At 36.4% G+C, this 15,628-nt stretch overlaps 1 protein-coding gene across 1 annotated transcript in view; it reads right to left on the bottom strand.

The window, feature by feature from the left end:
• Window positions 1-3,376: 3,376 nt before the first annotated feature.
• The window catches only part of DNAJC15 (DnaJ heat shock protein family (Hsp40) member C15), a 61,054-nt gene continuing 48,802 nt past the window's right edge, over window positions 3,377-15,628 (bottom strand). Inside the window, exon 6 of the mRNA XM_087814318.1 lies at window positions 3,377-5,405. Coding sequence (XP_087670444.1) covers window positions 5,335-5,405 — 71 coding nt within the window. The 3' untranslated portion in view covers window positions 3,377-5,334. The remainder of the gene's footprint in view (window positions 5,406-15,628) is intronic.

Genomic DNA, 15,628 nt, shown 5'->3' with positions numbered 1-15,628 from the left:
CTCTCCCTCTCCTTTCCTCTGTCTGAAATCAATAAAGATATATATTTTTTAAAAAATAAAAAAATTTTAAGCCCTGGCCAGGTAGCTCAGTTGGTTGGAGTGTCACACCATGCATCAAAATGTTGTTGCAGGTTTGTTTCTGGTCAGGGCACATACCCAGGTTGTGAGTTCCATTTCTGGTTGGGGCCCATATGGGAGACAACCGATTGATGTATCTCCTTCACATTGATGTCTCTCTCTCCCCCCCTTCCTCCCTCTCCAAAATCAATAAAAACATATCCTCAGGTGAAGATTAAAATATATAGATATTTTAAGCCCTGGTTGGGTAGTTCAGTTGATAAGATCATCATCCCGATATGCCAAGGTTATGGATTTGATCCCTGGTTACGGCACATACAAGAAGCAACCAATGAATGCATGAATAAGTAAGTGGAAACAACAAATCGGGTTCTCTCGCCCTGAAATAAATAAAAATTTAAAGAAATATTTTGGGTTTATGAAAAGGAGCCGATTCTCATTTCTTGGTCTTTAGCATTATAGCTTAGCATTGCAGCAGTATCTCAAGATGATTTTCATCTTGTCAAAATCAGGTTAAGTTTCCCACTGTTGATTTAATTTTCCAGGGGCATTTTCTTCCTCTAAGTTGAGGTAAGAATTTGAAATTTGGGGCTAACGTGTAGCCTGAGTGATCATACCCTGCCGATGTGAAATTAAACTCACTCTTAATATTGCAGACTGCATATCTAGAATGGTCTGTTCAGACTTCAAATGTTGACCAGTGCTACTAGGCACTTCTGAATAGAGCAGAGGGGGAGAGGGCTATTATGGCAGGAAGAGAAATGAACAGTACTTAATGAACTTGCATTTCAATTGAGCAGGGGTTTTAATATTTTTTTTTTAAAAAAGCTTTTTATAAATTCTTTTGCTCAGCAACAATATAAAAAGGAAAAGAGCACTCAGCTGGGAACAATAGCTACTCAGCTCATAAAAATCATTAGAAGGAACATTTTCTTTGTCTACCATGCCCAGCAATTTCACTGGTAGGCAATAATCCAGATCACTTAGATTCCACCTAAAAAAATGAGCCCAGAAAACCTCCTCAACTTTTCCAGCTAATAAATTATTCTAACAAAATTCTAATTTCCTAATATGTATAACTCTACCATAAATGAAATTTTAGCTCATAATTCATGACAAGTAGATACTAATCTAGTGTTAATGAGATATGCTCTTTGGGTTGCCTTTCCACTGGGAGGGAGGTACGATGCTGACACATTTACTCACTGCCATCAAATCCCCCTTGCAGCAGGAGGCCTCATTCTGAGAGGTGGCTGCTGAGTGAGGTACAGAGTGCCCGTGGATAGCGTGGCTCAGTGTGAAATGAGTTGGCCTACTTGGATTTTCACTTCTCACTCTGCCTTGGTAGCTTGTTCTAAGTGGGTTGAGTCAGAGAAACTTCACATTTTTGACATTAAAGGCCTGTCTAATTCATCTTCTCTGACAAATGTCATAAAACTACCTTAAGCTAATTGCCAAATGTGTTGAAGATATGTCATTAAAAGTTCTGTTCTGTGTTTGAGGTTTCCCATGACAACCAAAGAATTTCTGTACTTGGATAAAATATGTTATTGCTAATGACCCTGCTGGGTAATTATAAGCCTGTATTTCTTAATTCAAAAGTGTCAAGAAAAAAAAGTCTTCTATGTTTAAGAATTTTTTTCTATTTAGTTTGAGCATACTATACATTTTAAGAATGAATTTATTTTATCTTTACTGCAGGATGTACTAAGTGTACAATATTTGCTGAATGGCTAAAATGCACTTCAAACCAAATAAAGGAATGGTTTCAAGACTAAATAAAACAATGTCTTCCACAATCGACATCCTTTTTCCTTAGTGACTTCTCTCCACTTTAGACTTTATGCTGGAGATTGGCACCATCAACCATAGTCCAAATGGCATCCTGGGCTCCCCTTTAATTAACTGTCCATTTGACTTACACTTTCTCTGGAATCTGAGAAATTGTTTTGCTTTTAAAAAGTCTGTCCTGCTCCCTCAGATTGCCCCAAAGATAAAAGAATAAACAGAAGCTGCAATATCAACAAAGAACTTAATTAAGAAGAATATGCGATGACAGCAAATATGTCAAAGCAATCTTTACTGAAGATAGGTAACCACTCAAATAAGCCTTTACAGATAATAAGGAGTTGAGGGTGGGTAGCTGTTTAAAATCCAATTTTATAAGGACACTGCCACTTTGAGAATGACTACTGAATAGCTACCTAAAATAGCTGTATCATCTGAAACTGCTTCAGCTAATTGTACTGAAATTCTACTTTTTTTAAAAACAATGCCTTAACTGATTTGACTAGGGCTGGGGGACCAGGGCGACCCAAATCCTGCCCTGCGGCATAATAATGACCACTTATTGTTTTACGATCCTCTATATCCCCTCCCTCTGAAATCTAGGCAGGCTCTATGACTGTCAGAACTGCCCGTGTTCAGACCCAGGTGGAGTGGCAGCTTCCACTTCCTGTCTGTTGGGACCAGTTTCTCTTGTAACGAGCTACCACCCTGTGATGATGCTCTAGTAGCCCCCGAGAAGCCTCCGTGAAGAGGAACTGGGGCGCCCAGCCGGCAGCCAGTGCTAACATGAAGTGGCTCCTTCTGCCCCAACTGAGGCTACATGAAGCAGAAATGATCCATCCCCACCACGTGCTCCTAAATTGGAGATTCAAGAGTAAGATAAATAATTACTGGAACACACCTCAAACCTTAATCTAAGGTATTCTAAGATTTAAACCTAAAGGAGCAGTAAAAGAAGTAATAATTATATTTTTTGAGCATCTGCTATGTGACTAAACGCTTTACACATCCTTATGTCCTACAACAACCTCATTAGGATCATCATTTCCTCTATTTTATAGATGAGGCAACTAGAGACACTGCCCAAGATCATGTAATAGGAGGATAATATCCAAAACCACATCTAACTCCGAGGCACATGCTTAGCAGGAAAATGGGAATGAAAGAAATTCCAAGCTAATGCTGGGGAATCAAATTCTCATGCATATAGCATGCATCAGAAAATATGTCAATTAAAACGTATGTCCTGAGGGTGCCCAAATATTGCTTAGCATAACTTTCAAAATTAGCAGTAACATTTTTTGAAGTATACTTATTCAGAAAACATTTTCTTAGTACTTACAACCTATGATGTCTATTAAATACAAGTGCTCCACACTGGAGAGGTTACAAAGATGGATGACAACATTTTTGCTCTAAGGGTTCTTACACTTTAGTGGAGAAATAAGGCATGTTACACACGCTACCACGATGTAAGTACTGTAAAGTGAGGAATAAAGTGGTATGGGAATTTATTCATTCATTCAACAAATATTTATTGGGCGCCAATGTAGCAGTAAACAAGACAGATATGGTCCCTGCTCCCAGAGAGTTGATTCATATTACTTTTACTGGAAGCACCAGAAAAGGAGAGATACATTTTAGCTTGGTCTTCAATGATCTCCAGGAACATGTGAAGATCTGAGGATTAGACGGGCACCTGAGGTACAGAGATAACAGTGAGCAGAAAAATAAAAAACACTAAAAGTACAATAAAATTAGGACATGCAATGAGACTTTAAAGCAAGAATGATATTTTACTAACTCCGAAATTCAATCAATTTTAAGTTAGGCCATTTTATGTGCCAAAAGAAAAAAATACAAAGCATTTATAGCATGGCTCTCAACCAGGGGACATCTGGCAATGTCTGTAAACACTTTTAGTCGTCACAACTGAGGGGTACTACTGGCCTTTAGTAGGCACAGGCATGGGTGTTGCCCACCATCCCCCATCACACAGGAGAGCTCCCACAAACGGGTTATTCAACTCGATATTGATAATATTGCCAACACTGAGAACTCTAGATGCAATAAGCTGAAAGATGCATCTAGAATATTAAAAAGTATTTTCAGATAGATGAAATACAGTAGTTCAGCTTACTTGGGATGAACCCAGATTTTGTATAGTACATAATGGAAAATAATGCTGGTACTCTGTACCTGAATCTGTTTTCTCACTTTTGGAATAGAAAAGTGATAATGACCAGAGGCTGTTTTGAAAAAATAATGCAGTGTAAACGAGAGGGCCAGCCCTTCAAGACCAAATGTCAACACCTTGCTTTGAGAAACCCTGCACTCTAGTCACAGTAATTAATATCCCATTTCTGCTATTCTGACTATCTCAGAAGAAACACACTGACCCATCAATCCTATGGTATATCTTGTTTTTAAAGCCCAGCTCCATGCCGCTTACTCTATGAAGCTCCGCCAATGCTCTCAATTTAAAATATTAAAAATATTAGTTCCTTTGGGTCAGGAACCATGTCTCGTTCACACTTGTAACTCCCAGAGGGCTCACTACAGCATCTTACACACTTTAAGTGGTCAATAAATATTTGGAATGAATAACTGAATAAATATACAGTACCAGAAGACTATAATTAAACACAAACTCCTCAGACTTCTCACAGCTTTTTTCAGCCTTTCCTCATAGGGCTCATTTTGTAAATCTTTAATCATTTTAGTAGCTCTCCAAGTTCTCATGCTTCAGCTCTATAGCGTCTCAGAGAGAGCAGAGTTCTTTAACGAGTCCTAACCACTACTTTAGAAAACACTATTTTGTAAATTCCATTAAGCTTCAGATCATTTCCCCATGGGATGGCAGTCAGTGTTTGGTCTCAAAACATTTAAAACCCCTTACACAGGCATAGCAGTAATTTCTGAGGATACAGGGACGATGTGAGTATAAACACAGGGGTGGACAAAGGTAGGTTTATAGTTGTTCATATGGAAAAAAACCCATACAGGTTATGATTATTACAATAGCTTTATTAACTCAAAAGAATGTCACATGCAACTGTAAACCTACTTTTGCCCACCCGTGTAAGCAGTAAAAACAATTCCACTTATTGCTTACAAATACCAATTACATTACTAACAATCATATTTTTTGCATACTTTTGTGGGGGGGAGCAGAATATGGGGGATTTAAAACAGAACAAAATATTAAAATTTATGACTATCACAGAGAAAGTAAGACAATAAGAAAAAAATATCAGTTATAGAATTTTAAGGTTTTCCATTAAAAGATAATAAAAAGACAGATTATTAATCTTTTATTATTATACTGCTTAACAGTGGAATAAATTATTATTTAGGGTTAGCACATGTATGAAAATGTTGACGATGGTGGTTTAGATTCAATATGCAGGACTTTGTTTTTTAAGCCCCCTCACCCCCCTTTCCTTCAGAGTAATCCTTGAGCATTCATCAGTGTTTGGTGGTTTCTTCCAACAAGTCTTTTGCTTCATTTATTTTGGTTGCTAAGTATGGAGATCCACCTGAGGGCAAAGAAAAATAAATGAATTAAAGCACACTTTACTACTGACATTTTTTAAAGTCTCAAATAAAGTAAAACAATCTTAATTATAATTCTCTGATATTTTCCCACACATTCATCCTCTGACAAATTATTTTATAAGTTGACTAGAAATCAAAGCAGCATAAATTAAATTTGTTTAGTGAAGCACTACAGATACCCAATAATCACAGACAACCTCTGAGAAAGATAATGAAAGAAAGTTATGAAAGAAAGTTATGATCAGGAATAATTTGAAAAACACTCAAAGATTTCACTGATCAGACATTATCATTCAAATATTTAACCAGAGAATTTTCTGAAATCAAGTGGATGGTTAGGTAAATAAAGAAATCCACGGGCTCTTTCAGAGTTTAATCAAATCTTATAATTTCACAAAAATAAAATACATGTTAGAAATGCAACTATGTACTACTCGGTTCTAAAACTCATATTTACTAATAGACGAACAAACTAATAAATGAACGATAATAAAAATGTTAAAGGAAATGCTCTCTGTTCTCTGAAATGATCCTATTAGAATACTTATGAAATAAAGTCTTACATTCACTGAGCCCTAAATAAAATTAAGTCAGTTCTCTCTTAGAGATCTTTGAAATGAATTCTTTCTAATGCAAACAGCATGAGAAAAATTGAGGTGAATTTCAGAACCTATTTGACATATAAAAACGCTAGCCCCACATCGTCACACTATTTAAGTATTGTACGCCTTGTAACTTCTAGACCTGAACATTTTCATTGCTTAATAGTCAAGCTAACTATCATTATAGTTCACCAGTTTCTTTGTGTTTGTTATTTTTTTATTCTCCCCTTGAGTACAAACCATTGATAGTTATTGAAAATATCATAAGACCTCAGTAGCTTACAACAATCCAAAAAACATACAGATAATATTGGTGTTAATTGTCCTGACTTTATTCAAACCTTTTATTGATTAAGGAAAAAGCAAGCAGGGGGGAAACTGATCAACAAATGTGGTGTTGTGGTATATAAAGGGCAATGTGGGAGGAAGCTATACTTACCAGTGACATTTTCATATCAAGATCTGAATTGCTATATTTATGGAATATATCATAGAGTGTCCTTGAATATACAATAAGAATTATAAATGAAGTTGATGAAAGTTTCCATACACACTTGATTATGAAACAAACTAATTTCATGATTTGAAAATAATCTTGGAATTAGGTAATGTCAATCTTGGTAAGCTGTTTAAATTTTTAGAGCTACCAAGGCAATGTCAGGCATCTTGTATATCCTCAATAAATATTAAAATATTAACTTAAATACAACCTTTAATTGATTGATATGCATTAAATCACAGGTTATAATATGCTCATTTAGCAGACAGAAAAAAAAAATACAGAAGATCGAAAGTCTCATTAAACATTAAAGTAATTGATGGCAATGTTACAGAAACGCTAGACTTTTAATTTATATGCATGGTAGCAATTTTTACTTGGCTCTCAATCCATGCTCCTAAGATCTGGAAAAGTTCCTAAGCCAAAAACTATAATTCCTATATTCCCTTCAAGTAGTGTTCGATTCAAACTGTGAAATTTGAAAGGCTGAAGTGAGGGAAAGGCTTTCTTGCTGGGCCTCTTTGTTACTGCTGCTAGCAAGCGAGGTCATGGCGGAGCAGGGACAGCAACTGTGCCTTTGTGCAGTTCCAGCGGCAGTCTGAGGTGGTAGCTTCCCTGACAGAGCAGCTGGTTTGGGGAGTCATTCTCATAGGCCTAGTCTAGAATTTACTCCTTCAGACCTTCCAATAATTTATAACCACTCAATGTCCTCCTGCTAAGCATGTAGTTTTTAGCACTGAATCCTGACTGGTATAACAATATAGGATATATATCCTATATTTAATGGGAACAAGATATGCTTGAATCTTTCAATCCTGCTCAATTTAATGAGAATACTCACCCTCACCCTTGACCTCTGTATCTTTGTACTTCCACTAAATACTGCTGGAGCTTTGGGCTATCATGAACTATCATATTTTAGACCAACCCTCCTATTAACACCAACTAGAAGAATTGAATAAAATACAAACACATTAATATGAAAGAAAAGGAGGTTTACCAAGTCAGCCCAGCCTTGAAGGCTAAGGTCCTGGAGATAAGGAAAATGCACTGTGATGAGCCCAACATTCTGCACTGCTTTTTCCCTTCAAAGAAGCCAAACACCAGATAGTATATGCTACACAATTCTACTTTTATAAAATGCTAGAAAAGAGATATCTAATCTATCTATGGTGGCCCAAATTGGGGTAGGGACTGGCAATGGGAAGGGGCACCAAGGAACTTTTTGAGTTTGATAAGCAAATTTTTATTTGTTTTTGCATGTATATGTATCTTTTGAGATCTTTCTTCATCAGGGCTTGTTATCAAAGATATGCTATCCTCATAAAAAGAATTAGAATGCATTTTTTTTTCTTCCTATTTTTTGAAAAAATTCATTTATAAAATTACCCTGGCCAAGCTTTTAATTTGTAGGAAGGTTTTCAACTACAGATTCAATTTCTCAAATAGATAGGATTCTTTTGATTTTCCATTTCTTCTTATAACAGTTTTGAAATGTTTTTCCTAGAATTTATTTCATTTAAGTTTCAAATATTCTAGTATGAAGTTGATTCGTTTTCAGCAAACTAATCTGACTTTGTTAATTCTCTGAATGCTAATTTCTACTGTGATATTTTCCTTGATGAATGGGATATTAAGAAGTATACTGATAAATTTCCAAACACTGGGATCCCCTAGATGTGTTTACTGTTTTCTAATTTAATTAAGTTTATACTCAGAATCCAAGATTGGCTTTAACATTAGAAAATTTATCAATTCATCACATTAAAAGTGTAAAGTATAAATATCACATAATCATCTCAAAACATACAGAAAACTTAACACAAATTCATAATAAAAACCTTTTGTAAACTAAAAATAAAAGAAACTTCTTTTATGTGATAGATGTCATAAAAATATAGCAAACATCATACTTAGTAAAATGCTAACACCTTTGGCTCTGAGACCAACAAAAAAAGGATACCTATTATTATGAATTCTATTTAACACTATAAGGGAGGTTCTAGGCATTGTAATAAATGCCCTCCTCCATATCTGATTAAAAAAAAGAAACGATTGGGAAGAAGTTACTATTCTTCATAAATTATATGACTGAGTCTGTAGAAAATCCAAAAGAATCTAAAGACAGATATTAAAGAATTAATAAATGAATTTAATGCCTTACTGGATACAATAGCAACATATACAAAAACCTTTTTTTTTTTTAATCCTCACGCGAGGATATTTTTTCAATTGCCTTTCAGAGAGAGTGGAAGGGAGAAAGAGAGAGAGAAACACCGATGTGAGAGAGACACATCGATTGGTTGCCTCCTGCACTCACCCGAACTGACTGGGGGCCAGGGATCAAGCCTACAACCCAGATCCATGCCCTTGGTCGGTAGCGAACCTGGGACCCTTCAGTTCCCAGGCTGATGCTCTAACCACTGAGTAAAACAAGCTAGGATCAAAAATCATTTTTTATGTCCTAGAAATAAGTTACGTATATAGTATAAAGAAAAGAACACACACAATTTATAATTACATTAAAAAATCAGTATCTGGGAATAAATTTAACAAATTATGTATATAACCACAACCAGAAAACTGAAAAGCCTATTGAAATAAATTAAAAGTGACCTAAATAAATGAAAGGATGTGTCTTCTTCATGGATTAGAAAACTCAATTTTGTAAAGATATCAATGTTCCCCAAACAGATCTAGAGATCCACAGTAAAACCAATCATAACCCCAGAAGGTTTGTGTGTGAATGTGTGTGCTTACACATGTGCAAACTGACAAGATAATTTCTAATTTATATTAAAATATAAAGGGCCAAACATAGCCCAAAACCTTTGATAACAAAAAATTAAAAGGTTTACGCTACCAGGAAAAAAAATTGCTATACAGCTATACAAATTAAAACAGTGTGGTACTGGAACAAGCATAAAGAAATTAATCAACAAAAGGAAAGAAAATATAAAAACATTTCCATAAATATCTGGTTACTTGATTAGTAATATGGCAACATTGTGGCTCCCTGGGGAAAGAATGCCCTTATCAATAAATAATGCTGGATCACTTGGATATCTACATATAAATAATTGAAGCTTTATTCTTAATTCACACCATACACAAAAATGAATTCATTTATTATAGATATAATTATGTAAGATAAAGTTTCTAGAAACTATCTTTATTAGCTGGAGATTTTCATGACTTTGAGAAAGGCAAAAACTTCCTAAACAAAATCAAAAGGCACTAACTATAAAGGGAAAGTTTGATAAACTGGATTATATTAAAATAAAAAATTTCTGCTCTTGAACAGACACCATTAAGCATATGCAAAAGCAAGCCACAGAGAAAAGATATTTGCAATACAAAGAACTCATAAGAATACCAGAATATACAGGCTGGGCAAATGTAAGTTTACATTTGTAAGTACACATAACAGAGTTTATTCTTATATTCTTATTTATTAATTATTGTATTATTTTCCATACGAACACTGTAAACCTACTTTTGCCCCACCCTGTATGTTGTTTCCAAAAGTCAGTAAGAAAAAGCAACAACAGAACAGAAAAAACAGATAAGCAAAGCTAATCTGTGATGATAAAAGTCAGGATAGTGGTCACTTTAGGGGAATGGGGAGTGACTAGAAAAGTACTCGAGCAGAGTTTTTGTATGGTTTCGTTTATTAATCTGGGTACTGGTTACATTAAGTGGGGTAACTTTGTGACAATTCACTGAATTGTATACTTACGATCTGTGCACTTTTCTGAACTTATATTTCAATTTTCAAAAGTTTATTGGAAAACTAATACTAAAGATATATTGATCTTCCTGCAATTTGAAGGCACTACAAATTCATACTGTGTAAAAGCCATTGAGATCAGCAAACCTATGATCAAGACCATGATGAGAAAGATAGTGACTAGGCACTGTTCTAATATATTATTTCATTTGGTTCTTCCAACTATCCCTTGTAGTTGCTCAATTCTTTTTTTTTATTATTATATAATGAGACTGAATCGCAAAAAATTTTAGTAACTTGCCAAGAAGCCTGGCTCCTGAGCCTGCACATGCCTTAATCACTATACCGTACAGCTTCTTATTTTATTACCAGGATTTATTTAATATGTGGTTATTGTAAACCATTTTTTTTTTCATCAAACCCATAATCCAAACACAGATCTCTTCCTGCTTGAAAGGATTGAAATCATGCCTTGTGATTCCAAGATGGAGGTGGACTGAGTGGAAGCTACATTGACACTCTCCCAGGACCAAACTGGAATTACAACTAAAATATACAAAAACCATCCTGAATAATCAACTGAACACTAGCTGCAGAGAACCCTCGTAACCAAGGACGTAAAGTGGAGACGGCATAGAAACTGGTAGGCAGTGCAGAGGTGTGAGGGGGCTGGCTGGGCTCCCACAGGCAACAGCTGAAGGTCCAGAGGGATATCTCAGCTGTGGGGGGTTCCCACTGAGAATTCTGGGGCCTAAACCCCAAGCTGGGCTCCCCAGCCCAGACCAGCAGAACTGAGAAAGGTGCCCACATAATATATGGCTGTGAAAAGCAGCTGGGTTTCTGTCTGCCAGGGAGAGATGGATGGAAATGCAGGCACCCTCTTAAAGGGCCAATGCACAAAGTTTCATGTGCAGCCACTCACCTTGGGCTCCAGCAGAGGGAGGGCAGAGTGGACTAGAGCTGTGTGAGGAGAATCCAGGGTTGGGGGCTCTACAAGTGCTGAAAAGGATGTGGAGAAAAGGGAATGTGGTGGGATGTGGTGGGAATGCAGACTGGTACAGCCACTATGGGAAACACTTTGGAGTTTCCTCAAAAAATTAAATATGGTCCGGACGGGAGTGGTTCAGCTGGTGAACATTGACCTAGGATCCAGGAGATCGAGGCTTGATTCCCAGTCAGGGCACATGCCTGGGTTGCGGGCTCGGTCCCCAGTCGGGGGGTGTACAGGAGGCAGCTGATCACTGACTCCCTCATCATTGATGTTTCTATCTCTCTCTCCCCGTTCCTCTCTCTGAAATCAATAAAGATATATTTAACATTTTAAAATAAAGTATTTTAAAAAAATTAAAATTAAATATGGAACTGCCATTTGACCCAGTGATCCCACTTCTAGGAATAAATCCTAAGAACCCAAAACACCAATCAGAACGTATGCACCCCTATGTTCATAGCAGCACAATTTACAATAGCTAAGGTCTGGAAACAGCCCAAGTGCCCATCAGTAGATGAGTGGATAAAAAGGCTGTGGCACATTTACTCCATGGAATACTATGCAGCTGTAAAAAACAAGAATCTCTTACCCTTTGGGACAGCATGGATGGAGCTGGAAAGTATTAGGGTAAGTGAAATAAGCCAGTCAGAGGAAGGCAAGTATCACATGATCTTACTCATGTGGAATCTAATGAACAAAATAAACTGATGAACAAAACAGATTCAGAGACATAGAAGCATGGACCAGACTGAGGAATCTCAGAGGGAAAGTGGGGGTGGGGGAGTGGGTGGGGAGAGATTAATCAAAGAGCTTATATGCATAAATGCATAACCCATGGACACAGACAATAGTATGCGGAAGGCCTGAGGTTGGGGCGGATGAGGGGTAGAGGGGAGCTAAGTGGCATAAAAAATGGGACATCTGTAATATTTTCAACAATAAATTTTTTAAAAAGCAATCATGCCTTGTGATTTATATTTTAAAATACATGTCTATCCATCCATTAGATAATAAATACCTTGAAGAGCAATCATGTCTCACATTTCTCTGTATGATCAACACATCTCTGAGTACACACATGGGACTCAAGACAAATGCTTTTGATGATGAGGAGAATAAGTTATATTCTTGCATCAAGTACCAGCTTCATAGAGGTAAAACCACTCAAGACAGAGAAAATAGGTAAACAAGTGTGTTAGGAGTGGGTGCTTTTAAAAAAAGAAAATAAGACTACAAAACATCTGTTTAAGAAATCCTAACTAACACAAGAGAAAATAAACCAACATTCTACAATTAACACTTATTTCAAAGTTAGGTATAATTTATTGCTCAAGTACATTTCATAATTAGCATACCAATCTGAGGATTAAGACACAAATTCCCCTTTATCCTTGGGTCTTTTTTAGGCAGATCTTATCATTGATTTTTCATATTCCTTAACTCTCATTAAAACTTATGAATGTCTCCATTCCAAATCTGTAAGAAAGTAGTACTACATCTGCTGATTTGAAGGGTTCTTAAAGGCCACCCACCTTTCTAAAAATAAAGATGTTAAAATCATGTGGAGGCAGATAGGAATTTGATTTCTGGCATGAGGAGTTCCACTGATCTGTTCCACAGTGAAATGGGTGAAAACTATATTAAAAAGTCCCAACCATTTGAAGCCTCTGAAAATGGTCTTAAAAGCAAAAATAAAAAAGGAACAGCTACTCAAGAAAAATCTATGAAAATTCAGGAAGAAAAGCAGGAATTTGTGGTATTTGAACTAAAATGGCTCTCTCCTTTCCCCCTCCCAGCTCAGCAAGGCAGAGGCTCCAAACTGGACTGATGCAGCCAAGAACACAGGGCTCCCTTTTCTGCAAAGAAGTCTCCAAGCCCAGCTGGCTTCACTGGTGAATTCTTACAAATAATTAAATAAAGAAATAGCACATGTTATACAAGTTTGTTTAGAAAATAAAGGAAAACACTGCCCAATTCCTTTTAAGAGGCCAGAGTAACCCTGATAACAATATCTATCAACTTTCCAAAGCAGCAAAATTACAGGCTAATTTTTCTTGTAAACAGAAGAACATTTTTATTTCTTTAAATAAACAGTAACCTTTTTTGTGTGGCCTTTTTTATATTTTAAATTAAAAAAAAAAAATCTATTTTATTGTTGAGAGTATTACATATGTCCCCCACTTCCCCCCCTTTGCCCTCATCCACTCATCTCCCAACCCACCCCTGGTCCTCACCTGTCTATTGTCTGTGTCCATCAGCTATGCATATATGCTTATTTTTATGCCCTGTTTAAGAAATGCCTGCCTATTCTGTTTTTTTAAAAAAACATAGCAGCATCCCAGACCTATGATCCAGGAGACTGCAGTTTGATTCCCGGTCAGGGCACATGCGCGGGTTGCGGGCTCCATCCCCAGCAGAGGGCGTGCAAGAGGCAGCCGATCAATGACTCTCATCATTGATGTTGCTCTCTCTCTCTCTCCCTTCCCCTCTCTGAAATCAATAGACATATTTAAAAACAAAAAATAAACAAAAAAACATATAGCAGCATTATTGTTTTATTTTTCCCCCACTTAGGTCAAAATCCATTAGGAATTAATTTTCTGTATAGTGTGAGATAGGGTCGAAGTTTAATTTCTCCACATGAACATATGGATGCATTGGTGCTATTGCCTTTATCAGTGTGAAGGCACCAGCAGTTTTACTCACTGATGCTTCTGTGCCATCAGTGCAAATGTCAGCACAGTAAAAGGAAAAGAGTTTTCACCTCACAGAGTTTCTGAGGGTCTCAGGAACCCCTGATTATCTTCAAAGCACACTTTGCTATGGCTTCTACATATCAACGAGAATGAACAAACTATTTATTATTCCACATTACAATATGGATGAATCTCACAAAAATAATATTGACTAAAAGCAGCCAGATGCAAACTATTACACACATTCAAGAGGCAAAACTAGCCTATGATAATATAAATCAAGATAGTGGTTCCTTTAAAGAGTGAGGTAGACTGGGGGGGGGCATTCTCAGGGGGTTTCAAAGGTACAATGATGTTCTAGTTCTTGATCTGGGAGCTGGTTACATAGGCATGTTTGTAAAATTTACTTATATACTTATAACTTGTGTAATTTCTGCCTGTATATTATACTTCAATACAAAGTACAGTTAAAAATAAGGTGGATACTACACTTATTAGAGGGATCACTCCATAAATTATATAAATGTCTAACCACCTGAAACTAATATAATATTGAATGTCCACTGTAACTGCAAAATTTAAAGCAATTAAAAAAAAAAAAAAAAGGCTGGCCACTCTCATACTTCCTCAAATACTCCTGGCTTTCTCTCCAAGGAAAATCAGACATTTTTGTTTAAAATCAGTTGGTTATCTTCTTCCCATTAAAAACAAAACAAAAAGAGAAAGACAAACATCACATGATCTCGCTTATACGTGGAATCTAAAGAACTTAATAAACTGATGAATAGAATAGATTCAATGACATGGAAGCATAGATGAGACTGACGAATGTCAGAGGGACAGAGGAGGGCAGGTGGGTGGAGGGGAGAGAATAACCAAAGAATTTATATGCATATATGCACAACCCAAGGAAAAGGACAATCGTGGGGAGAGGAACTGGGGAGGGGGATGGGACGGGGTGGAAGGGGTCATTGGGCAGAAAAAGGGAAATCTGTAATATTTTAAACAAAAATAAAATTTTTAAAAAAACAAACCAAAAAAAACCCCAAAATAAAACAACTTCCCTTCTCAAGAGACAATTTACAGATTTATAAGCTATTACCTCACAACTCTATCATGCACAAGTTCTTTCCCTACAGTAGTTCCAATAGTCATTAAGTCACCCTACTTTTACTAGAGCAGGGATTCTTAAGTATGTGTACACAAATAAATTTTAGGAAGTTTACGAACTCTCTAAAAATCCAAATATTTTAAAATTTTGGGTGAATGAGCAATTATATGGGCAAAATGTCCACAGTTGTCAGCACATTCTTAGAGGGAACAATAATCCAAAGAGATTAAAAGAATCTTTATGATATAAAAAATGTGAACTGAATAAAAATACAGGGTATAAGTTCTTCATTAATTAAATAGGCATATAAAGGTATTATACTATATCATATAATCAAAAAGGGCTTTAGAAATAAATTCCTTCGTTTTGTAGATCATAAAATTGAATTTGGAGAGGTTAAGGGAAGTGGTGAGGCTGTTGCTAGCTAGAAGACAGAAGCAGAGAAAAATACTGCCTCCTATTTCAACATCCATGCCCTCACACCCTGCTACCCACACTGGGACAGAGAGGAGGATATAGTAAGCACGCTGCAGGCAGTCAGCAGTCCACCTCTGATAAGTATACAATCTCAGAAT

Source organism: Miniopterus natalensis, chromosome 2 (genome assembly GCF_054644295.1).
Source record: "Miniopterus natalensis isolate mMinNat1 chromosome 2, mMinNat1.hap1, whole genome shotgun sequence".
Lineage (NCBI taxonomy): Eukaryota > Metazoa > Chordata > Mammalia > Chiroptera > Miniopteridae > Miniopterus > Miniopterus natalensis.
This window is presented reverse-complemented; position numbering and strand designations above follow the sequence as displayed.